Source organism: Theropithecus gelada, chromosome 12, assembly GCF_003255815.1.
Source record: "Theropithecus gelada isolate Dixy chromosome 12, Tgel_1.0, whole genome shotgun sequence".
Lineage (NCBI taxonomy): Eukaryota > Metazoa > Chordata > Mammalia > Primates > Cercopithecidae > Theropithecus > Theropithecus gelada.
In genome coordinates this window covers 42,346,096-42,371,474 of record NC_037680.1, presented here as the reverse complement: position 1 = coordinate 42,371,474, position 25,379 = coordinate 42,346,096, and the positions used below count along the sequence as shown (strand labels likewise).

General features: G+C 36.6%; 1 protein-coding gene and 1 long non-coding RNA gene across 2 annotated transcripts in view; one reads left to right on the top strand and one right to left on the bottom strand.

Moving 5' to 3' along the window:
• Positions 1-4,674: 4,674 nt before the first annotated feature.
• Positions 4,675-25,379, top strand: part of TTC21B (tetratricopeptide repeat domain 21B) — an 80,525-nt gene continuing 59,820 nt past the window's right edge. The window contains exons 1-6 of the mRNA XM_025405547.1: positions 4,675-4,783; positions 8,752-8,881; positions 8,972-9,082; positions 12,839-13,005; positions 15,194-15,316; positions 17,312-17,469. Of these exons, the coding sequence (XP_025261332.1) occupies positions 4,763-4,783; positions 8,752-8,881; positions 8,972-9,082; positions 12,839-13,005; positions 15,194-15,316; positions 17,312-17,469 (710 nt within the window). The 5' untranslated portion in view covers positions 4,675-4,762. The remainder of the gene's footprint in view (positions 4,784-8,751; positions 8,882-8,971; positions 9,083-12,838; positions 13,006-15,193; positions 15,317-17,311; positions 17,470-25,379) is intronic.
• LOC112636710 lies at positions 10,133-24,619 on the bottom strand. Its single transcript, XR_003122228.1, has 4 exons — positions 24,402-24,619; positions 11,121-11,268; positions 10,532-10,567; positions 10,133-10,421 (listed from the first exon to the last, which is right to left on the bottom strand). It is a non-coding gene; the product is annotated as an uncharacterized LOC112636710 (long non-coding RNA).

The window sequence follows — 25,379 nt, the reverse complement described above, 5'->3', positions numbered from 1 at the left end:
TGTTTATTGCAACACTATTCACATGAGCCAAAATATGGAATCAACCTAAGTGCCCATCGATGAATGAATGGATAAAGAAAATTTGGTATATATACACAATGTGATATTGTTCAGCCACAACAATGAAGTCTTGTCATTTACAGCAACATGGATGGATTTGGACGTCAGTATATTAAAGAGAAATAAGCCAAGCACAGAAAGACAAATATTGTGTGTTCTCACTGACCTGTCGGAGCTAAAAAATCAATCTCATGAAAATAGGGAGTAGATTGGTGGTTACCAGAGGACATGAAGGGTATGGAAGGAGCAGAAAGAAGATAAATTGATTAATGTGTACAAATATATAGTTGACAGAAGAAATAAGACCTAGTGTGAGACAGATCAGTAGGGTGAGTAAAGTTTACAATATTCTATTGTGCTTTTCAAAATAGTTAGAATAATTAGAATGGTTCTAGCATAAATAAAGGACATATAATTAAAGTGATGAGATCCCAAGCACACTGATTAGATCTTTATGAAGTATGAATCTATATTATCTCATGTAACTGAAATAATAAATATCTATTATGCATCAATAAAATACTTTTTTTTTTTTTTTTTTAAGACAGAGTCTCACTGTGTTGCCCAGGCTGAAGTGCAGTGGTGTGATTTCAGCTCACTGCAACCTCCACCTCCCGGTTCAAGCAATTCTTCTGTCTCCACCTCAGCAGCTGGGATTACATGCACCTGCCACCATGCCCAGCAAATTTTGTGTTTTTAGTAGAGATGGGGTTTCACCATGTTGGCCATGCTGGTCTTGAACTCCTGACCTCAAGTGATCTGCCCACCTCACCCTCCCAAAGTGCTGAGATTACAGGCATGAGTCACTGCATCCAGCCTAAAATAAATAATTTATTTTTAAAAAGTTTATGACTTACCCAAAGTTGTAAACTTATTGAGGGACAGAACTCTAACAACTCAGCAATTCTGATTTCAGTTAACCTTCTAACTGTTCCATGATGTTGCCTCTGAGACTGAATTATGTGCTAGTTTGTTTGGATTTCATACCTTTTTAACTTCTATATATCATTTCAATTTTATAGTAATAATGTTAAAAAAACATTTTGAGATAAATTTAGCAGAGTTTATTTGAGCAAAAAAATGATTCATGAATTGGCCAGCACTTGGAACCAGTCAAGGTTCAGAGAGGTCTACCCAACAACTTCTTTAGGTAGTATCTACAGACAGAAAAAGGAAGGAACATACAGAAACAGCCTGATTGGTTATAGTTTGGTATTTGCCTTATTAGAACATGTCTGACCAGTTTGCCACTTGTGATTGGCTGATATGATTGAGCAAAACTTGGTTGTTTAAAAAATACACTTTTAGTTACATTTCAGTTTGTTTACGTATAGATTATGGTGTGGTGTGTATGAAGGTTTCTTTAGGCCAAATTTAATTTAATTTACTAAGCCTTCAAAAGAAAGAAAAGGCAAACACTCTTCTTCTTATTCACAATTGTTGTGCAGGCTAGATTGGACGGTGGAAAACTACTGGTCTTAGCTTTGGGCTTCATCTTACTCTTTTGTAAAATAAAATTGTTCAAGCTGCTAATGTTATTTTCACCTCCCAAATTTAATGATGACATATACTTACCTCTGTTTTATTTTTAGTGTGTTTACTTTTATTTTGTTTGTTACCAAAACTCCCTAGTTTTCCTAAGTGTTTTTCTTTAATTTGAATATATAAAATAATACAGCAACAAGTGGATCAGCATAAGAATTGGAGGAGGAGAAAATCAAACACAGACATGATTAAAAGAAACTATCAGTGCTATAAAACTTTCTAAATACTTCTGTGATCAATACTGTTCTCTGTTTGGAGTAGTTGGGAGTATAAGTGATTACAGGTAACAGTAATTCAGTACTTACCATACCCCTAATACTGCTCTGTGCTTTAAATATTAACTTATTTAGTCTTCTTAACAATTTTCTGAGGTGTTAGTCTGATATTACAGCTGAAGTACACAGAGAAGTTAAGTAACTTTTCCAACTGAATAGCTAGTGAGTAGTAATATTAAGGTCTGAACGCCAGTGACCTATTTCTGGAGACCAAGCTGTTAACTGCTACATTATATTATCTAGCTTTATAGTGCTCATCATCTGGTAGAGAACATTAAACAAACAAACAAAAATACGCTATAACTATAATACAAGGACTATGCAAGTGTAATAAGTCTTATAGAGCAGTGGTCCCCAATCTGAGGGCTGCAAACAAGGACTACAAAGCAAGATGGGGTACGCAGCAGGATGGGGTACACAGCAGGAGGCCAGCTGCAGGGCAGGAAAGGAAGCATTACCCCAAGCTCCACTTGCTGTCAGATGAGCGAGGCATTAGATTCTCGTAGGAATGCAAACCCCATTATAAACTGTGCATGCGAGGGATCTAGGCTGCATGCTTCTTAGATAAGAATCTGATGATCTGAGGTGCAGTAGTTTCATCCTGAAACCATCCCCCCTACCCCTATCCATGGATAATTTATCTTCTGTGAATTGTCTTCCACCAAATTGGTCCTTGGTGCCAAAATGGTTGGGGACCGCTGCTACAGAGCACCACATGTTTAATGGAAACTATTGGTTATACAATGCCTATTACGTGTCAGGAACTTTTAATATGTCTGTAAGGCATTCAGTTTCTTTAATAAATAAGGAAAATGAGGCTTAGGGAAATTACTTCCCCAAGTCACAAAAGTAGATAGCATAATAGGAGCTCCACCTCAGATGCAGGAGAGGGTATTCTTGCCACTACACTGTGATATTTTTATACCCATCCAGTTATGGTGATCCTTAAAGACTTCACGAAATTTGAAAAGAACTCAGAAGAAAGAGATTTTCTCAGGTGAAGAAAGGGCTCAAAACAAAGTAGGGGAAAGCATTCCCAGAAGAAGGAATATTTGTCCCACTGAGCCGGAATAAAGGCTCCTTGAAGGGGAGGTAGAAGATAAGGCTTGAAAAGACAATGAGGTGAAGGGTCTTGGATATCAGACTCAAAAGTTTGTAGCTAGTAAAAGTGAGCCGATAAAAATGTTACTGCTAAGGAACACATCGATTTTTCAGGGAAGACAAGAGTTTTTCCTGGCCTGAGATCCAAAATAAATTTCTTACATGAGATCTAATCAGGGCACAGGGCACACCAAGTCACTGTGAGTGTCAAAGCAAATCTCAGAGTACTTTTATTCCAACAAACATTTATGAAACGTCAGGCTTGGTGTTTCATGCTAAATAATTCAACCTTAGAACAAAATTCAGTGAAGAGAATACCAGGCTAAATTAATATGACTTTAAAGAGCTCCAAAAGGTAGGTTGATCATCTGTTCTGTTAACCATGATCCTGAGATATTTCCTTACAGATGAACTTTTCTCTTATAACCAAAGGTTTTACAGTTCAAGATTATACACTTCACTGAGCACCCTGGCCTTGTGGCATTCTTTGCTGTATACCAAGTGCGGATTAATCCGCAGCTTTGAAAATCAGACAAACGGGTATCACCAGTTGTTCATCACCACAGACATTTAGCTGGACTACGAATATTGGAAAGGAAAAAAAAATGCTCATGAAAATATGTGGTGAATTCCTTTAAAAAGAAACCAGTGAGAAATATTGCTTCACCTTAAAGCCTAGGATAGTAGCTACCTTTTTTTCTCAAGACTGTCCTTACATAACCTATTGGCATGGGGGAAAAGTCAGTTTATAAACTCCTTAAGAAACTTAAAATCTGAAAAAGACAACTACGTATCATGTCAACTAAAGTAAGATAATTAACACTAGGATCAAAATTTGGAATCCACGTGAAAGATTCTGCGAAGATCACTTAAATCTCAGACCTTAAGCACTATTTTAAATATTTATTTAAGCAGAAATAGAAAATGTCTTAGTCTATTATATTTCCATTTAATTTTCTGGACTTAAGAAATCTATGTGTAACTGATCGAGTTGCCTACTGGGTGCAAACATAAAAAATTTGTATTGGGATTCATTTTATTCTCAGTTTAAAATCAACAGTATCATTTAAAACACAGACACTAATTTTCTGGAAGTTTAACTTATTTGTCCCTCTTATTATCGGGGCTGGTAAAAACGGGCTAACTGAACATGCATTCTAACAAAGATTGCAGCAACGCCTGCAAAGACGGGCCCAAGCTCACCGCATTTCTGTTAAAAACGGGTATTTTTCTGCGCCACCTTGTGGCCATAAAACAACTTGCCCACGTGAAAGTTGACCGCTTTTTCCCGCGCCGGCAGAGCCTTGCCGAGAGCCGCACTGCGGGAATCGGCCTGCAGACAAACGTACAGAAAATGGTGTCTTCCTTTACAACCAGTGACAGGAAACAGACTTCCCCTTCTTCCTACTCAGTTTCCTTTATTCCTTAATTCAATTTCCTCGGCCCGTCCACCCACTGTCCTCACACAGCCGTTTCCCAGTGTGACCTCCTTTTCCAGCTGCACTACCCGACGGAGGCCCTTTTCCCAGCCCCAATCCTCCCGGGTCGCCCTCGCAGCTCTCCCTCCCGGTCCCCGCCCCGCCTTCTCCACTACTGCACGATCCCCGCCACACAGGCCCGCCCCTCCCTCTGACAGCCAATGGCGGCGCGACCCCGCCCCTCCCGCCGGGTCCCTGGGAGTTAGCTGGCTCCGGGAGGCTGGGGACACTGAATTCTGCATCTTCTTTTGGGCTGCGGCGATACAACGCCCCCCAGCCCCGCGGCCCAGCCTCGGGGCAGCCATGGACTCGCAGGAATTGAAGGTGACCGGGCGGGCGGGCGGAGTTCCTTTGCGGCCTGTTGGCCCAGGGGCGCGGAGGGAGCTCGGGTGGCTTCCCTAGGCCGCTGTTTCTCTGCGATGCCCCGGCCGCTCGGGTTGCAGGGTGGGCCTGCAGCCTCTGCCTACGGCGGGTCTCCGCGGGCCCTGCTGGGGAAGCCCAGGTCTGGGCAGCCCGCCCACGCGCTGTTTCTGAATTGCTGCTAGTCCCCATGCTGTTGGTTGTGTTTACTTTTGCATCATATTTACTAGGAAAGCTTGGGTTACCTATGACACTGCGCCTCCAGGTGCGATTTTTAAGGTCTTAAGGCAAACTAGTGTCAGCTCCCACAATGGACAGTAAAAAGAGCCCAGAAAGATATATTATAGGAAACCCATTAAAGACGTGAGACTTAAAAGTGGAGGAGTCGTTATTTTAGGGTGATGGTCTAATCTGTTTATCACTGACTCATCCATTCAGCAATGACGGTCAACTTAAGAAAGGCTGATATAAAACAGTCAAAGACCCGAGGCTTGAAAATAAAATAACTTTTCGGATGTTGGTCTTCCCTATTCATTTGTTCACTGAATCACTCGTTCAGCAAATATTTATGAAGGGTTTACTGTATGTCCATTAGAAGCTGGAGATGGCAGTGAGCGAAACTGAACAGTTTCTGCCTTCTCAGATTTTACAGGCTAATTAATGCTGGGGAAAAACCCGAATTCAGTTGACTCAACAAGTATCTGTCGAATGCCTCATATGTATCTAGCACTGTTCTACGCACTGAAATAATAAAACCAAGAAAAACTCTTCCAATCTTGGAGCTTACATTTGAGTAGGAGGAGTCAGACAACAAATAGGTAAATAAGATGTGTATCCTGTGAGATGGTGATAAGTGGATGGAGGACAATTTGGCAGTGCGGGAGGTTAGGGAATGCTGAAATGTCTTGTTTTTCTGCCTGAAGTTTTACATTATCCTCTGTTCTAGCTATCCCCCTATATCCTTAAATTTTTTCATTCCCTTAAATGTATTCTTTGCACTGCCACCCAAATGAACTTTCTAATAAAAACACTTTAATGTAAAAATGGGGTTCCTCATCACTTAGACTTGAGGATCAAGCCCAAGTACTTAATGTGAGGCTCTTCACCCCACCTTCCTCTCCAACCTCATCATCCAATACTCTCTGTCTTACTTAAGCCTCCAGAGCAGGGAATGGCAAACTTTCTCAACAAAGGGCCAAATAGTACACATTTTAGACTTTATGTACCATATGGTCTATCACATCTATTTGGCCATTGTCATTCAAAACAGCCATAGACAATACTTAAATGAGCATGGCTGTTTCAATAAAACTTTATTTATGAACACTGAAATTTGACTTTCATGAATTTTCACGTTATGAAATATTTTTCTTTTTTTTTTTTTCTTGACAGCTGGAAAATATAAAAACCATTCTTAGTTCACTGGCTGTACAGACAGCCAGCCAGATATGGCCCACAGCCTGTAGTTTGCCAAACCCTGCTCTAGAGTATGGAGTGGCTTTTACTCATCTTCATCACCACTACCATCCCAATGTACCATTGATGATTTCTTATCTGTGTTGTTGCAGTTCCTCTTCCTAACTCCTATACCCTCCTCAAGAATCATGAAAAGAAAATAGAGTGTATATGTGTGTGAAGGGAGAGTGAGGGGTTTGCAATTCAAGAGTCAGCTCTGAAATCCTCCCCAATAATCTTTCCCTTGATTTTAGTCATCCATCCTCCCCTCACGCCACATTCAGTTTTCAAAGCTGTCCAAATGTTACTATCCCACGTGCCCAAAGCAGTTTATAAGCTCTTTTCTTACATTTACTACATTGTATTTCAGTTAGTCTTCAGATTACAGTCTCATCTGAAAAATATAAGTTTTTTGGGGGGACAGGAACCGTGTCTTACTCATCTTTCTATTCATAGTACCTAGCCCAGTGCCTGGGTACTAGTAGGCAGTCAGTAAATGTTTTAGATTGAACAATCTAACCTGAACCAAGGCAGTGGCACTAGGTATGTTTAGTGGGAGTTAGACTAGAGAAATAGAAGAACCTACTGAGTGGTTCGACTTAGAGAGACTTGGCAAATAGGAAGGGAGGATTCATGAGTAACAGAGTACCTGACTTGGGTAGCAGGTGGAAAATGGAAATACGAATCTGGAACATAGAGAAGAGGTCTTGGCAGGACACATTTTTTTTTTTTATTCCATTAACATATGGGATCAGAGGAACTTATTTTTTTCAGAATAGAACTCTTATACTATGATATCTTAATTAATTCTCACAGTGACCTGTATATTTGCATTACTAACAGCATTTTATAAATGAGCAGACTGAGGCATTGTAAGAAGGACTAGAGATTTGAAGCCGGGTCTTTTTGCCTTTAAATTCCTGTCCTTTTTATGGTTCTATGCCACTGCCTTTCAGGAGGATTATAGATGCTTAGTGATAGTGTGCAGAAGTCAAGTAATGTATTAAATGTGTCCTTAGTTGTGGCAAAGTAAGAGGTCATTTTGCAACTTTAGGGAATGGAGCATTGAAGGAAAACTGCGCTTCACTGAAGTGTGTTGTGGGGGTCTGGAGATGGGGTGTAGATCACACTTTTAAGAAACATGGCTAAAAAGGAGAGTAGGGAGCAGTGATCACAAGGAGGGAGGCAGAGTAAAATTACAGAGAACGGTCGCCTAACTGATCTAGAGAAGTACATGGACTATAGCCCTCCAAAATCAAGAGACGATATACAACAGAGCTGTCGGACGGGCGTGGTGGCTTACACCTGTAATCTCAGCACTTTGGGAGGCCTCGGTGGGCGGATCACTTGTGGTCAGGAGTTCAAGACCAGTCTGGCCAACATGGGGAGCCCCATCTCTACTTAAAAATACAAAAATTAGCCAGGCGTGGTAGTGCGTGCCTGTAGTCCCAGCTCAGGAGGCTGAGGCAGGAGAATCGCTTAAACCTAGGAGGCAGAGATTGCAGTGAGCAGAGATTGCGCCACTCCAGCCTGAGTAACAGAATCTCAAACAAAACAAAACAAACAAACAAAAAAACCAGAGCTGTCTAGACACCCTTAGATTTCAGTCGTGTCACTTAGTTACTGTATTTCTCACTGCTACTGAACAAGCTGTAGAGTACAGGTAGGTAGGAGGTATGGGGTGGCCCAAACTGCTTTCTGGTGAATCAGGTGTATCGTAGTGATGGCGGGAAAGTGTAGTTTCTGTCTTTGATTAGGTTAGCAACCAAGCCTTAGACATAATCCTAAGAAAAATGGTAGACAGCACAGGCCCATTTTTATTCAGAAGTTAGTAGGTCCTGATAGTTTTGTATATGGAAATAATATAATTTTGGAAAAAGCTTAAAGACAACCATTTTCATTGAAAAATAGTTTATTTATTTTTAACTGACAATTTATTTGTCACAGAACTCAAAGCCAAGTAAGATAACATTTGATGATACGTTGAAGAATTTAATTTGTCATTACTTTGTAATGCTGTAATAAAATACTGGATATTTTGAAAAGAAGGTTTTTTTTTTTAAAAGAAACCTATGGTCTGGCAATGGAAGCCTTTTGTCTTTTTTTTTAATTTTAATTTTTATTGTTTTAGTTCATGTTTATTGTCTGCCTTTCTGTTTTCTAAAACATTCAAGAAAATGTGGGCAAAGGAAAAATGGCGAAAGCAGCCTCATTTCGATGCTGTTAACAAAAACTTTAGGAAAAAGGATTTAAATTATTAGAAAACATTGAATTATTTCAGTAATTTTATGATCATTCAGTTCTGCAATTCTTAGCATTGAGTTCTAGCCATTAACAGTATTTTAAGAAACTTGGAAGAAAAAAGTCACATTGCCTAAATTTTACATTATTCTAGATGTTAGATTAATATCTGCTTCTTAAGAGTATTTCAGAGCACCAGAATTCCTTTATAACATTTTTTCATTATTTCCATTTAGACTTTGATTAATTACTATTGTCAAGAGAGATATTTCCATCATGTGTTACTGGTTGCCAGTGAAGGAATTAAGAGGTATGGAAGTGATCCAGTCTTCAGGTTTTATCATGCCTATGGCACATTAATGGAAGGTACGTGTTAATCATTAAACATGTTCCATCAGTTTTGAATTCTTGCTTTTTACTAAGAACAGTTTTTCATATCATAATCTTGATTTTCAGGTAAAACTCAAGAAGCTCTTCGAGAATTTGAGGCTATTAAAAATAAACAAGATGTATCACTTTGTTCTCTAATTGCACTGATATATGCCCATAAAATGAGTCCTAATCCAGGTATGGTATTTAAATACAATGCTTAGGACAATTTTTCCTATTCAGTTTATTTTGATTTTTCTCAGTTATCAAGTCATTCAGTCTGATCACACTATATTATGTGTTTTCAATAGATATAATTTATACTATATTTATCTTCCTGATAAGGGTATAAATTCATCAGGCACAAGAAATGTGTCTTCTACTACTTTCGTGTTCTTTATATCCTACGGCAGAGATTTCATTAGTACATAGGGATTTTTTTTAGACGACTTAAAGGGGAATGTATATTAGTAATTGTTGTACCAAAAAACAGGTACTGTATATGCATAAATTGCTCTGCAGCAGCCAAGTTTACAACTTATGTGCAAATATACAGCCAATGCAGTTTATTTCTGTATATTAAGCTTCTTGAGAGCCTTAAAACCCTTTATGAGGGCTATATCTTGAGAGATACTCAGCAAATTTTTATGCAATAGTAGGTTGACTAGATTATAGAAGGAAATTTATACATAAACCAGCAATTAAAGTTGTGTAAACTGCCAGGCTAAGTGGCTCAAACCAGTAATCCCAGGAACTCGGAAGGCTGAGGTGAAGGATTACTTGAGCCCAGGAGTTCGAGGCCAGCCTGGGCAACATAGTTAGACCCCCATCTCTAAAAAAACAGAAAATAAAAAATAAAGTTATGTGAACTGTCTTAATGTATAGTTAACTTAATGGCGAAGGCAGAAGAGTTTCCCAATTATATGTAATAAAGAAGAAGTAGTGTTATATTCTTCCATATATATCCAGTAACAGCTAATAGGATTGTAAATATAGATTGTGTTTCAAAAAATTAGATAATAAACAAAAGTCGTAGACTGGTTCCTTGAATATTAGATGAGACTTTTTTCTAAAGTCAAGTATGGCATACCTCCTTCACACATATGCAAATCAATACAAAGTTATTTAAAACATGTAAATATGTGCTTAATTTATCCAAGAAACTATGCCTAATACAGTGAGAAGCTACAAAAGAATTGTAATAATTGGTTCATGCCATCAAGTTGGTAATCTAGTGGAAAAAACAAAATGTAAAAACCACAAAGATTAAATTCCAGTGTTTCTATTAAATAATACAAAACGAAACAAATGAGTTTATAATTAATTGAAGTTGATATGCACTATTAATTTGGAAGAGTAGGCTGAGAAGGCTTTTGAAAGTTTGCACCTTAATCTGATCTTTGAAGGACTGGTAGAATTTGAATATGAAGAGTATTGGCCAGAGAGGAGAAACGGATGGGCAAATACATGGAAGTGGTTCAGGTTTAGGCTCTTCTGTGGATCCCCTTTCTCCATACTCCAGTGGGAGTGTGTTTAGCTAGAGCAGAGAATTTTCATGGGAGAGCTGTAGTCAGTATAAATAAAAGAAATTAGTAAAAAAATAATTTCTTTTTAGAATCAAGTTTTTATTTAATTGGTTATTCTTACCAGTGTTGATTCTGTTGGAAACTGATTTGCAGGACACTGAAACGATGGAATCAGAAATACTGTTTAGAGGAACCTGAGTGCTAACTCTACTTTGCACCAAGGATGATACTGAATGGACTTGAACTCTAGTAGGGGCCCAGATGTCTGTAAATACCACTTAGGAAAGTCCTAGATTGTTAGTATACATTGTTCCAGGATGCCTATGTAAACCCTGCTTATAAAAAAGCTGAGATCTGGCAACAGCTTTGTGCAGACAGTGTTAGAGCTAATTGATACCTCATTAGGGACGTGATGGAAAGCTGAGTAGGAAAGATTTCCTGTACAATGCCTGCTCCTGCCTGGTGAGGTTTTTTTGTTTTGTTTTGTTTTTGTTTTTTTTTCTCTTTTTCCATTTCTGTATCATGGCTGTTTAATGAACGCTTCTGAAGGGGTTGTAGGGATGGGGAGTGGGGAGAGGAGAAAAGGGTCTTCTTGCTAAGCAATCTGTAGACTTACAGAAACAGTTTTGTTTCCTTAACTTGTTATATTGTACCTTGTTAATTTCACATTTAAATTTGTATCATTAGAGTTGAAAGGAAGAGTCACATACCTTTCTCCTTGGTAGCCATTCCTGGAAGATAGAACTGTTGGAATCACGGGGCTCAACTTACATTTCTTCTTCCTCATTGCATGGCTGATTCTGATTCTGATTCCATCCAGGGTTTGGGTATAATTGACTTCTGTGTCCTAAGCAGATACTTTTATATATATATATATGTATGTGTGTGTGTGTGTGTATATATATGTGTGTGTATATATATATATGTGTATATATATAGAGAGAGAGAGAGAAAGCAGGAGAGAGAGAGAGTATATAGATTTAATGTAAGTGAATAGAGTTATCTATTTAAGGGAGCAGTCAGTATTAAACTACATCAGCAATTACGCCATCTTTTTACTGGCCCATAACAGTAACTGGCATGTTTATATATTTTAGAATTGTATTTAAGAAGTATTAATACTTTGAGTACCAGTAGTGGACCTGTTCCTAATAATTGTGATTAGAACCATTATACATTTTTACAAGTCTTATTATTAAAAAATATTAGCCTATACAGCCTTTCTATTTTGGAAATGATGTGAACTCTATAGCTGTATTGTGCATTGCAGTGATCCTTGACCATATACCTCCTCTGTTGCCCAGACTGGAGTGCAGTGGTGCGATCTAGGCTCACTGCAACCTCCACCCCCCAGGTTCAAGCAATTCTCCCTGTCTCAGCCTCCCAAGTAGCTGGGATTACAGGCACCCACCACCACACCCACCTATTTTTTTTTTTTTCTTTTTTCAGTTGGGGTTTCACCATGTTGGCCAGGCTGGTCTCAAACTTGTGACCTCAGGTGATCCACCCACCTCGGCCTCCCAAAGTGCTGGGATTACAGGTGTGAGCCACCATGCCCGGCCATATACAGCTTTTTTAGTAAGTTTGAGGAACTGAATTTAAAATTTGATTTAATTCTAATTAATTTACTTTTTAAATTTAAAAATGATACTTGATTCAGTTATTAGAAAACTTATTTCTCAATAACTTGAGTCTAAAAATCTGCTTTTCAGCCATAAGTTTTATGAAAACTACAAATCAAGTATTTTTGAATAAAATGTAGCCTTTTTTTTTTTTTTTTTTTTTTGAGTCAGAGTCTTGCTCTGTCACCCAGGCTGTAGTGCAGTGGCGTGGTCTCGGCTCACTGCAAGCTCTCTGCCTCCCAGATTCATGCCATTCTCCTGCCTCAGCCTCCCCAGCAGCTGGGACTACAGGTGTATGCCACTGCACCTGGCTAATTTTTTTTTTTTTTGCATTTTTAGTAGAGACAGGGTTTCACCGTGTTAGCCAGGATGGTCTCGATCTCCTGACCTCGTGATCCACCTGCCTCAGCCTCCCAAAGTGCTAGGATTACAGGCATGAGCCACCGCGCCCAGCCAAAATTTAGCATCTTAATTGTGATGTGCTGTTAGTATGAAATACCACATTTCACAGTTAGTAAGAAAAAAGCATGCAAAATATCTCATTAATTTTTCTATCTATGATGCACTGAAATTATATCTTAGATATATTAGCTTAAATAAAACATTAAGATTAATTTTAATTGTTTCCTTCTATTTCTTTGATAGGGCTACTAGAAAATTTTAAGTTATATATATATGGCTTGCATTTTATTTCTATTAGTACCACTATAGAGAGAAGTAAATTTTTTGCCTTGTTAATTATCTGACCTTTTATAAATACTTGATCCAGAATTTAATTTTTATTTAATATCATTTTCCCCTCCCAGATAGAGAAGCTATTCTGGAATCAGATGCCAGAGTGAAGGAACAACGTAAAGGAGCTGGAGAGAAAGCCTTATACCATGCAGGCTTATTTTTATGGCACATTGGTCGCCATGATAAAGCAAGAGAATATATTGACAGAATGATCAAAATGTCAGATGGTAGTAAACAGGTAGCTATTTTTCTGATTTTAAAATAATAACATTAAAAATGCTTACGTTATTGATCTATCCAGTAGTATCTGTGGTTTAGTTCTTTATTATTGTCCACTCTATTGCCACTTTGTAAATGACAGCTTTATTTTAACCCATTTATGGTTATCGATATGGTTAATAGTGTATTATAGAATAGGGATTCTCTAAGGTTAGTTTTATGCTACTAACTCTTAAATGATCCCTGCCTGGTTCCTTCCCTCTGTTTTTCTCTTTCTTTTTTTCTCCCTTTTTTTTCCTTCCCTCCATATTTTGTTCTTTCCTTTTCTCCCTCTCTCCTTATTGAACAGCTGTAGATACAAGGCACCATTATTTGTAGTGTTAATAATGTAAAGGAAAATAATGCATAAACTTCACTTTCATGAATGAATAATCCAGTAGTGGCATAGAGCACATCCCCAGCTAATATTGTGAGAAAAATGATAGATGATATGAGAGATATGTGATTAAAGTATGCAAGAAAATAATAGCTAACATATATTGCTTGCTTACTTTGTGCTAGGCACTGTTTTAAATTAAGGAGAGATCACATGCATAAGTGTTAAGAGAATGTGAAAGAATTTTTTTGAAGGAACTAGCATTTGAACTAAAACCTGAAAGAAGGATACAATTTCAACAGGCAAAGATTATGGAAAAGGGAAGTAGATACTCCCAAGGTGAGAAATAATAGATGGAAATGAGACATGTTACTTCAGCGTACACTGAGATACTCATATTTGATGGAACATAGGATACGTTGGTAATGAGCAGGGAAGAAAAGCTTGGAGAAGTAGACTGAGACAAATGGAAGGATCTTGACTGCTAGTTAGAAATATTTGTGTCTGATTTGACATTCTTTGAGAGGCTACTGAAGACTTTTAATTATGGTAGTGATTTTATTAGAGTGCAAATCCAGAAGATTAATTTAACAATGGTTTCTTGGATGAAGTGGCTTGAGGATAAACTGAAATGCAGCAAAAATAAAAAAGATAGTACTTTCTTGCAGAAGGTTTTGAGGCATGACACTAAAATATGGTACAGTGAGTACAAAGTTCAGAATTTTTAAATTACCCACAGGACCTGTGAACTGATGATAAATAGTTGGGAAAGATAACAAGTTGTCATGTATTAGGATGTCTTTGAGGCTTTCAGCCTAAGTAAATTAGAGACCAGTTAGCATAAATAGAAAATACATTGGCGTAAGAAACTAATCTTAAAGGGAAGTGATCTGACTTAAGACATGCTGTATTTCTGGTTCTGGCAGAACAGTAAGATGGAGATAACAGATGAATTTCTGGAAAAATAAAAATTTAGAAGAGGTTTTGGGCTAGAAATATAGGTTGGGAATCATCTACACAGAGACAATAGTTAAAACCATTCAAATAATGGCACTGATTTAGTGCATAGCATTGGTTAAGGTTCTGATCTGTATTTTCAGGTGAAATACAGGGAGGTGAATATAGTCTTGGTTAAACATTTATAAATTTGTCAGTTAACCTAGATTTTTTAAATAGAAGAGCATATTTCACAGTTTTTTATTTGACCTTAAACAGAAAAATAACCAGTTTTTGTCTTCTTTTCAATCCTGTGTGTCTTACAACCCATTGGCCCACTGACTTGTGTAAAGATAAATATCCATGAGTTCTTCAGTTTCTAATGTTTCAGGCCATTCACCTGTCATTTGAAATTCAATGGACTAATCGAAGAAGTTAAGAAGATAGTTGCCAGATCATCTGAATGTTTAGGATATGTGAAGCAAGACATCTTCTGTTATTTCATCTTAGTTCATTTAGACTGTTTGCTCAAAAAGAGACAACAAATTCTCATCTATATATTGAATTACATGTTTAAGTGTTATTATTCATCAATTACTAGCAAAGTCTCAGAGAAAATAATGGTTTTAACACTAATGGAATATTTGATAAGCTTCTTAATTTTAATATTGAGCTCAATAGTAATGTTAAAGGCTGAAATTTGTAATATAGTTCCCAAGACACTAGGCTGGCAAGGGTTCAAAAGTGGTTTCACTAACAGAATTTTATTGTTCATAACATATTTGTTAGAGTCCTTTTTGTTATTAATTGCCAGAAAAATGACAGTAGGCTCTTTCATTAACATTTATTTCTTTTCATTTCTAAAGAAGTAAAAATAGAATTATTCATTTTACAGGGACACATTTTGAAAGCATGGCTTGATATTACAAGAGGAAAAGACCCTTACACTAAAAAAGCACTGAAGTATTTTGAAGAGGGACTCCAAGATGGGAATGATACTTTTGCTCTGCTGGGTAAGGTGAGTTGGAGTTAGGGTAAATAAATCATGTTTCAAAATGTATTCATAATATATTTGAAACCTGACAAAACCAAGTAGCTCAAAAAAGTTGATAATTTTCATGATGCTGTTGTCAACTCACAGCTGTAAGGTGGACTGGCATTTGTATAAGACGATGAGCAATACACTAGAGAAATGTATTCCCTGCCAAAGTTCCTGAATCCTGGATCAGCTGTAACTGTTATTGTTGTTGTTATTTTGGTTCAGACATTCCTTCCTCAGCATTTATCATGTGTCTTATGTATGTGAGGTGTCCCTTTAGATACTAGAAACCCTGAGCAAGAGAAAACCTGTTTTTATGGAGCTTGTATTCTACTGATGGAGGCAGACAATAAACAAAATAATTAAGTAAGTTATATAATATATTAGAAGGTGGTAAGTACAATGGAAAATACAGCTGTAAAAGCTGGGGCATGAACTTCCAATTTTACATGAAGTGGTCTGAGAAAGTGACATTTGAGCAAAGACATTTAAGGTGGTGAGGGTTAAAGCCCTCCAAGCATCTTGGGGAAAGTATTTCAAATAGAGGAGATGATGAGTTCAGGTACCTTAAGGCGTATTCAGGGTTAGCAAGGAGGCCAAAGTGGATTGAATAAAGAGAACAGAAGTGAAGGCCTGAGGAAGAAAGGTGGGATGGGGATGAGGAGGAGTGGTGGGCCTGTTCTGTGAGGCCTTTGGCTTCTACCTTCAATTAGAGAGACAGGCAGCCAATACAAAGTTTTGAACAGAGAAATAACATGATTGGACATACATTTTGAGGGATGAGTCTTTAGAACTCATTGATGGGTGGAAATATTTAATTAGGACCCTTTCTTCCATCCCCATTGATGCTTTCTAAATGCCTTAATTTTTTTTTTTTGACTCAGCAAAAAGAAATTATGAGTTGGGAACAACAGTCTGTTAGATAAGCAGTAATTTGGAGGGATAAAAAAGAAAGGGGAGAGGATTCATGTGTTGACTTTTGTTGATGTCTCCACATCACTTTTCCTGTCACTTTGTGTGGACAGTAAGCCCGTTGGACATCTTGTTCAGGCCTCAAGTTTTACCTAATGGCACTGCTGTAGAAATTGGCCATACACTTGTCTTGATCATTTTTCTTCTCTTAAAGAAAAGCTGTTGGATAAAGATTTGCCTCATCATCTCTTTTTAATGTACTAACTATATTTATAGCTTTATTTTTTCTGACTATGAAAGTAATAAATGAACATAGTAAAACTTTTTTTAGAAAATACAGTAACATCTGAATGACAAAATGAACATCACCATTGGAAATAAACAGTTAAACTATTATATATAATATCTCTTCATGTCAGTAAATATCCATCTACAAATTTAGGTCATCATTTTTAATGATTACTTAACATTTTATTAAATAGATATACTATAATTTTCTCCTCTAGGTACATTTGGGATTATTTTATACATAAACAATTCTGCCATAAATATCATCTATATACTTCCTTGTGGTCTTTTCCAGTTATTTCCTTCAGATAATTCATAGAAGTGAAAATGTTGAAGTAGAGGGATTTATTTGAACTTTATTTTGCTTTTTCTTTAAAATCGTATATTCTTTAACCTGAAAATAATTTTTTAAAAAGATGCAAAGTTTCTAAAATTTCTTAAAATTTTAGATACTACTTGAACATTTCCTGGAAACATTTTAATCTAAAAAGACAATTTTCCTGTTCTAAATGGAAACATTATTTTATGGTATTTCCAAGAACATTTTTAAAAATTTTATCCTTTAATCATGTTTTTCAGCCATTTAAAAGTAAATTTTAAAACACAATAGTTTATATAATGTATTTGTATTATTCTGTGATGTTTTAAAATTTTGTTTTGACAAAAACTTACTGTTTCTCTCATTAAAAGTGATAACTGCTCCTCACAGAAAAGTCAGTAAGTATTAAATGCTCATACTCTGCCTGCTCTGCACCTTTTTTTCTCTTCCATTAGGCACAATGCCTTGAGATGCGCCAGAATTATTCAGGTGCCCTGGAGACTGTGAACCAGATAATCGTGAACTTTCCAAGCTTCCTTCCCGCTTTTGTTAAGAAAATGAAATTACAACTAGCCTTGCAGGATTGGGACCAAACGGTTGAGACAGCACAACGGTTAAGTAATAAAAGTTGACACAAGTCTCTTTGGATTTGGTTATAATTTTGAGAAAAAGTGAAATCTATGTGAATTTTTTTCATAAGAGTTTTTAAATTTGATTGTTTTCAAACAGTGTGGAACCAAGAAAATACTTAAAGTCACACTGCTTTTAAACATTGAATTTATTGATTTACATAAATATTTGATTCCTGTTTTAAGACAGACACTCTCTTTAGGCAAACAGACCAATATCCCTGTGGTCATGAAGCTTATATTCAAGCGAGAGGAACCATATACTAAGTGTACCAAATAAGTATATTCTGTAGTATGTGTTAGAAAGTATAAGTGCTACGGGGGAAGGATAAACCAAGAAAGAGATGGGGAGTGTTGAGGAGTTCGGTCTTATGGGATGGTCATGGACGGCTGAGACCTTTGAGCCATCTTCTAAAGAAGGTAAGGGAGTAAGCCATGCAGATGTTTGAGGGAAGACTTTGCAGAAAGAAGGAAAAGCAAATGCGGAGTCCCTGAGGTGGGAGCACATGTCATATGTTTGAGGAGTGGGAAGGAGTAAGAGAGGTGAGTAGGGTGTGAGGTCTGAGACAAAGGGTGGGAGTGATCCCGTGCTAGATGATGAAGGGTCTTGTCAGCCATATAAGGATTTGAGGTTTTCTTCTGAAGCATGAGGTTACTGGAGGGTTTTGAGTAGAGGAATGCCATCATCTAAATTCTGTTTTAAAAGAATCACTCTGCCATGTGCAAAGCAGACTGGGCGAGCAGGCAAAGGCAGAAGCAGGGAGAACCTTTTGAAAGCTGTTGCCATCATTGAGAAATGGTGGGGGCTGGCCCAGTATAGTTGTGGAAGTGCTTTGAGAAGTGATTGGAATCTGGGCCTGTAGCAATTTTGTTTAGGAGTAAGAGAAAGAATAGTTTAAGGTGATTCCAAGGTTTGTGGCCTGAACTACCAGAATAACAACAACAATGATGATAATGAACTGTTGTAAAGTGTTCAGAGTGCCTGGCTCATAGGAAGTGCTATCTATTTATTCCCAGGGTAACCCTAAGAGGAAGGTACTATTAGTATTTCTGTTTTACAACTGAATAGACTAAGGTACAAAGAGGTTGAGAAGTTTCTCCAAAGCCACACAGTTACTTAGTGGTGGAGTCAGGATTCAAATCCAGAGCACTCTAGTCCCAGACTCTGTGCTCTTACCCACTACTTATACTAGAGGATGCAGTTTGCTTCAGCTGCACAGGATGATTATGGAAAAAGAAGGTTTCAGGGCAGGGAAGGAGTTTAGCCTTCAACATTGTAATTTCGAAATGCCTATGAGAAGTCAAAGTAGAGATGGATGTATGGGCAGGCAGCTGTATGTCTGAATCTGGAGTTCTCGAGAGAGGCCTAGGCTATAGCTAATATTTTGGAGTCACTGACACATAGATCTGATTTAAAGGCATGAGATCAAGAATAAATGTATTTGAGTCACAAATCAATACTTTCTAATGGATGAATTCATGTCACTTAATACTGAAATCACAGAAAAGTAAATGTCATAGGTAATACAAATATACCTTTAAAATCAGAATGTCTTAAGAGAACTTCTCATGCAAACAATAGGCAAGATCCTTTCAAGATACAAATGAAGTATAAATTGCATAGAAAGTCACCTTTACTTCAGTGTGGATCAAGGTTTATAGTCTTAGAATCTTCAGAATAAGTGACTTGCAAGCATGTCTAACTTTCATCCATATCTGACAAAATATTAATGGCTATCTCAGGACCGAACATCTTGGTAACATCTTTGCTAAGATCATCTATCATTTATTATGAAGAATTTCAGATTCATGTAAAAGCAGACAGAATAGCATCATGAGGTACTCTTATCTGTTTCCTGCCCCCAGCTACCATCACCACATGACTAAACCCCCGTTTGCTTCCTGGGTTTAATTTTCAGTTTGAAGCAAATTCAAAACTCTGCATCATTTCATTTGTAAATATCACAAGATGCATTGAAAAAATAGGATAATTCTTTTCCCTCTACAACATGACAATGTCATTATCACATATAAAAAATTAAAAATAGTTTTTTAATATCAAATATCCAGTGTTCAAATTACCAATAGTCTCAAATATTGTGTTTTTTAAATAAATTACTTTTTAATCAGGACCCAAATAAGTCTACATATTGTGATTGGTTTATATCTTTAAAGTCTCTAGGCTCTCTCCCAGTCTCTGTAAGTTCTTTCTCACTCTTTCTTTCTCTCTCCCTTCCTATCTCTCTCCTTCCCCTCTTCCCTCTCCCTCCCTCCTTCTTCCTGCCTTCCTATTTCCCTGTTTCCCTTCTCTTTTTCTTCTTGCCTTCTTTTTAAGGTAAAAAAACCAGTGTTTTGTCCTGTAGCATTTTCCATGATCTAGATTTTGTTGTTTGTCTGCCATGGTGTAGTACAACTTGTTGCTTTATCCTCTGTAGTTGGTGGTTGGATCTGGAGGTTTGGTTAAATTCACATTCAGTTTTGTTGTTTTGGCAATTACTTCATGAGTGGTACTGTTGTGTTTCATCACAGTGACAGAATGTCTGCTTGTCTCTCTCTTTCTGTGGTATCAGCAGTTATTCATGCTCAATACCTAAGTGCTTGATTCTTAGGGATTATAGTAGGATTACATTTGAATTCTATCATTCTTTCTTTGTTTCTTAGCTAGAATACCTATAAAGAAAAACTTCTCATCTCCTGGTTACTTACTGAGTGGTGTAGTTCATATAAGAAAAATAGGATAAGGTGCTTAAGTCTTTTCCTTTATTTCCAGGTTTTTAAAAAAAATGCCAAGAATTCCTTAGCATCCTTCATTGGTAATTGATTAGTGGCTTAGGTTTGTTTGTTTTACATGCCATGGATTTAGATGACTGCTTCTGGACATTTCAGTCATTATAATTGTACAGTCTTATCTCTGACTATTAGGAGCTTCTTCAAGTTGTTCTTAAGTCTTTTTGACATGATCCTAGTAGTCTTTGATAGTTACTTTGCTATGTGGTATGACAAGCTGTCCAGGCTCATTTTGTGTATTACTTCCCCAAGTAGGTATCAGTCATTTGTCCAGGGCAATCTAATCTCTTTTAGTGTGAAATGATATTTGAAGGCCACAATTTGGGCACTAGTGATTTTTTGACGTATGTATCTGTCAAGATTTTTTTTTCTAGGTGCTGTGTGTGTGTGTGTGTGTGGTTTCTATATATTTTTAAAATATGTTTATATTTTGAGGGTGTTTTAAAAGTAAGAAATAGACTCATAATGTACTTTTAAACTTGTTTTTCTCTTTAAGAGAGTGTTCCATAGATATCATTTTATACCTATTCACATAGATACACCAAATTGTTTTTTAATAAACAGTATTTTTAGGGTACTTTTATACTCACAGCAAAATTAAACAGAAGGTACAGAGATTTCCCATACATTCCTGCCTCCACACATAGATGGTCTGCCTAATTATCAACATCTCCCACCAGAGTGGTACATTTGTTACAGTGGATGAACTTACACCATAGTCACCTAAAGTCCCATCATTTATATTACAGTTCACTTTTGGTGTTGTACATTCTAGTGGTTTGGACAAATGTGTAATCACATGTATCCACCATTATAGTATGATACAGAATATTTCTACTTCCCTAAAAATTATCTTTATTGTGTATCCACTGTATATCCCTCCATCTCCCCAACTCCTTGCAATCACTGCTCTTTTTACTGCCTTTAGAGTTCTGCCTCTTCTAGAGTGTCTATAATATAGAATAATGCAATATGTAGCCTTTTCAGATTGACTTCTTTCATTTAATATTATGCATTTAACTTTCTTCCATGTCTTTTCATGACTTGATAACTCATTTCTTTTTAGTACTGAATAATATTTCATTGTTTGGATGTACCACTGTCTATCCATTGAAGGACATCCTGATTGCTTCCAAATTGTGGCATTTATGAATAAAGCTACTATAACCTTGTGCAGGTTTTTGTATGGGCATCAGTTTTCAACTCCTTTGGATCAAATACCAAGGAACATAATTGCTGAATCATATGATAGGAGCATATTTAGTTTTGTAAGAAACTGCCAAACTATCTTCCAAAGATGTTATACAATATTATATTCCCACCAGCAATGAATGAGAGTTTCTCTTGCTTTAAAACATCTGCATCAGCATTTGATGTTGCCAGTGTTCTGGATTTTGGCCATTCTAATGGGTTTCTAGAGGTATCTCATTGTTATTTTAATTTTAATTTGCATTTCCCTGGTGATATGACGTGGAGCATTTTTAAATATGCTTATTTGCAGTCTGTATATCTTGTTTGGTTAGGTGTCTGTTAAGGTCTTTGGCCCATCTTTTAATTGGTTGTTTGTTTTCTTATTCTTTGGATTAAAGAGTTCTCTGTATATTTTGGAAAACCATCCTTTATCAGGTATATCTTTATCTGATAAATATTTTCTCTCAGTCTGTGGCTTGTCTTTCACAGAGCAGAAATTTTTAATTTTAATGAAGTGCAGCTTATCACCTCTTTCTTTCATGAACTATGCCTTTTGTGTTGTATCTAAAATGTCATCATCAAACTATAGGCCATCAGATTTTCTCCTGTATTATCTTCTAGAGATTTTATAGTTTTATGTTTTACATTTAGCTCTGTGATCTATTTCAGATGGATTTTTGTGAATAAGGTGAGGTCTGTATCTATATTCATGTTTTCCATGTGTATGTCCAGTTTTTCCAGTGCCATTTATTGAAAAGAGTGTCTTTTCTCCAATGCATTGTCCTTGCTCTTGTGTCAAAGATCAGTTTACTATCTATATGGGGCTATTTCTGTGATTTCTACCCTGTTCCATTGACCTGTTTGTTCTTTCAACAATACCACACTACTGTCTTGATTACTGAAGCTTTATAGTAAGTTTTGAGGTCAACTAATGTCAGACTTCTAAATTTGCTCTTTTCCTTCAATAGTATGTTGCTGTTCTGGGTTTTTTTTTTTGCCACTCTGTATAAACTTTAGGATCAGTTTGTCAATATCCACAAAATAACTTGCTGGGATTTTGATTGGGATTGCATTGAATGAGTTTATAGGTCAAATTGGGAAGAACTAACATCTTATATTGTCTTTGCATCCATGACATGGAATCTCTCTCCCTTTATTTGGTTTTTCTTTGATTTCTTTTGTCAGAATTTTAAAATTTTCCTCATAGACATCTTGCACATATTTTGTTAGATTTGTGTGTACCTAAGTATTTTACTTTAAGGAGTGCTAATGTAAATGTTACTGTGTTTTTAATTTCATATACCACTTGTTCATTGCTAGCACATAGGAAAGCAGTTGATGTTATATATTAACCTCATAGCCTACAATCTTGCTATAATCACTTGTTGATTCCAAGAGTTTTTTAAATTGATTCTTTTAGATTTTCTACATAGATGTTCATGTCATCTGTGAACATCTATTTATTTCTTCCTTTCCCTAATCATTTTAAAACTGAGTAGCAATCTGTGAATTGGAAACACAAATAATTTATTTAATCTCTCCCCATTGGTATGCACCTAAGCTGTTTCCAATTTTTCACTGTTCAGTATAGTGCGGTGTGCACACACGCATACACACATACCTCTTTGAACACAGGTAGGACTATATATGCAGAGAAGTTTCCCAAAGGAGAGATTGTTGAATCCAAGATACTGTATTTGTTAGGGTGGGCTAAGCTGCTACAAAAATAGAGCTAAACATATAATGATTCAGTATAATAGAAGAATGTTTTCTCATATGTAACTGTTTTGGGTAAATGTTAGAAGTGATCAGGCAGCTTTGCTCCACACTGTTTTTAACAGACCTAGACTCCTTCCATCTTGCAATCCTGCCATCTCCCAAGACCTCATAACAGCTGGCAGAAAGGGAAAGATAATGTAGAGAAGTCATTCCACTTTTTATAAAAGCCCAGGCCCAAAAATGGAATGTATCATTTTATTTCACGTTGACCACCTCTAAATGCAAAGATGTCTAGGAAGTGTTGACTGGCCACATGCCCAAGCAAATAAGGAGAGAATGGATTTGAGGAGACGACAAATTGTAGTCTCTGCCTTAAGTATATAAATTTAAAATTTTGATAGGCACTGCCACATTGCTCTCCTAGGAAATCGTACTAATTTACACCCCTACCAGTAATCTATTGAATGTTCCCTTACCTTATCCTAACCAATTCTGGCCATTTTCAGTGTGTGTTTTGTTTTGTTTTGTTTTGTTTTGTTTTGTTTTGTTGTCCAAGCCATCTGAAACAGAGGTGTCTTATTTTTATTTTCATTTATTTTATTGTGTTGAGATTGAGCAACTTTTCATATGCTAAAAGGTCTTTTCTTTGGTATATAACTGGTTCTAAATATGCTTTTTTTTTTTTTTTTTTTTTTAAGTGAGCCTATTCTCTCCTTTTTGATGGACTCTGATAATTTTTATCGCAAGTTCTCCATCATGGTTTTTTGTTTTTTGGTTTTTTTTTTTTTTTTTTTAGATAGAATTTTTCTCTGTTGCCCAGACTGGAGTTCAGTGGCGCAATCTTGGCTCACTGCAAGCTCGGCCTCCTGGGTTCAAGCGATTCTCATGCCTCAGCCTCCCGAGTATCTGGGATTACAGCCACCCATCGCCACGTCCTGCTAATTTTTTTGTATTTTTAGTAGAGACAGGGTTTCACCATGTTTCTTTTACAACAGTTTTGTTGTCTCTTTTTTTTGCTCTTGACTGTTATAATCAATTTACAAAATAATAAAAAAGAAACCATAGAAGATTTTGGTTTGAATTGCATTAAATTTGTAGTCATTTGTGGGAAAAAAATTTTTTTTAACCAAAAATGAGCATTATTATATCAGGCCGCTATTGGTGTATAGCAAACAACCACAAATGTCAGGGCATATAATAATAAGTATTCTTTCCTCACATTTTTGTGGGTCAACAAGGGTCTGCTGATCTCAGGCAGGGCTTGGCTGGGGCCCTGCTTCAGTTCAGATCCAGCTGGGTGAGTGTGGCACATCATTGCAGTTTGGACTTTTGTCACCTCCAGGAGTGTATTCCCCTGGACTCACAAGTGGCAGCCGCTACTCAGAGGAAATTATTCCTATACTGATAGCAGGTGCAAGAGAACAAACAGAAATATGCAGTGCCTCTAAAATTTAGCCTGGTATACTGCTATTCCTGCCCACATTCCATTGGCCAATATAAGAAAAATGTCTAAGTCCCTAGTCAAGAAGCAGTAGGGTACACCAACTTTTGTAGTTAGTTACATGGCAGAAGACACGTACTCAGGGAGGGTTAAAAAACTAGAACCAGTAATTGTGATGTGTACCACATCATCCATGATAAGAGAAGTCTAGGGCGTTACCTTTTTAGTTCAGTTCTTTTGAAAAATGTCCCTGAATACAGTTTCATAGGAATTTTATAGCTTTTGCATGTTTCTTAAGTTTATGCTTGTTATTTTTTTCTTTTTGCTTTTTGTTCCATTTATTAATAGGATTTTTTAATGTAATATTTTCTCATTTGTTTTTATCACATAGGAATCTGTTGTTGTGAATAATATTAGTAGGTATTGTAATGTTTGACCCAGCTTTGCATTCCTGGAATTCCTGTAATAAATCAGCCTGGTTAAAGTGAATTATTCTTTTACTATGCTGTTGTATATAGTTAGCTAATACTTTATTTAGGATTGCCACAAGATTTAATGAGACTAGTATAATCTATTCATATCTCTTAAAAACATATTAAAAATTAAATTCCAGAAACTTTTATTTGTTTAAATAATAAAGTTGATAAGTTTCACAAAGCAGATATCATTTTACTAATGAAAATTACTTATTTTGATCAGTGGAATAGTGAGGCAAGCAAACCAACTTTTCATGCCCTCAAATAAAAGAAAATATAT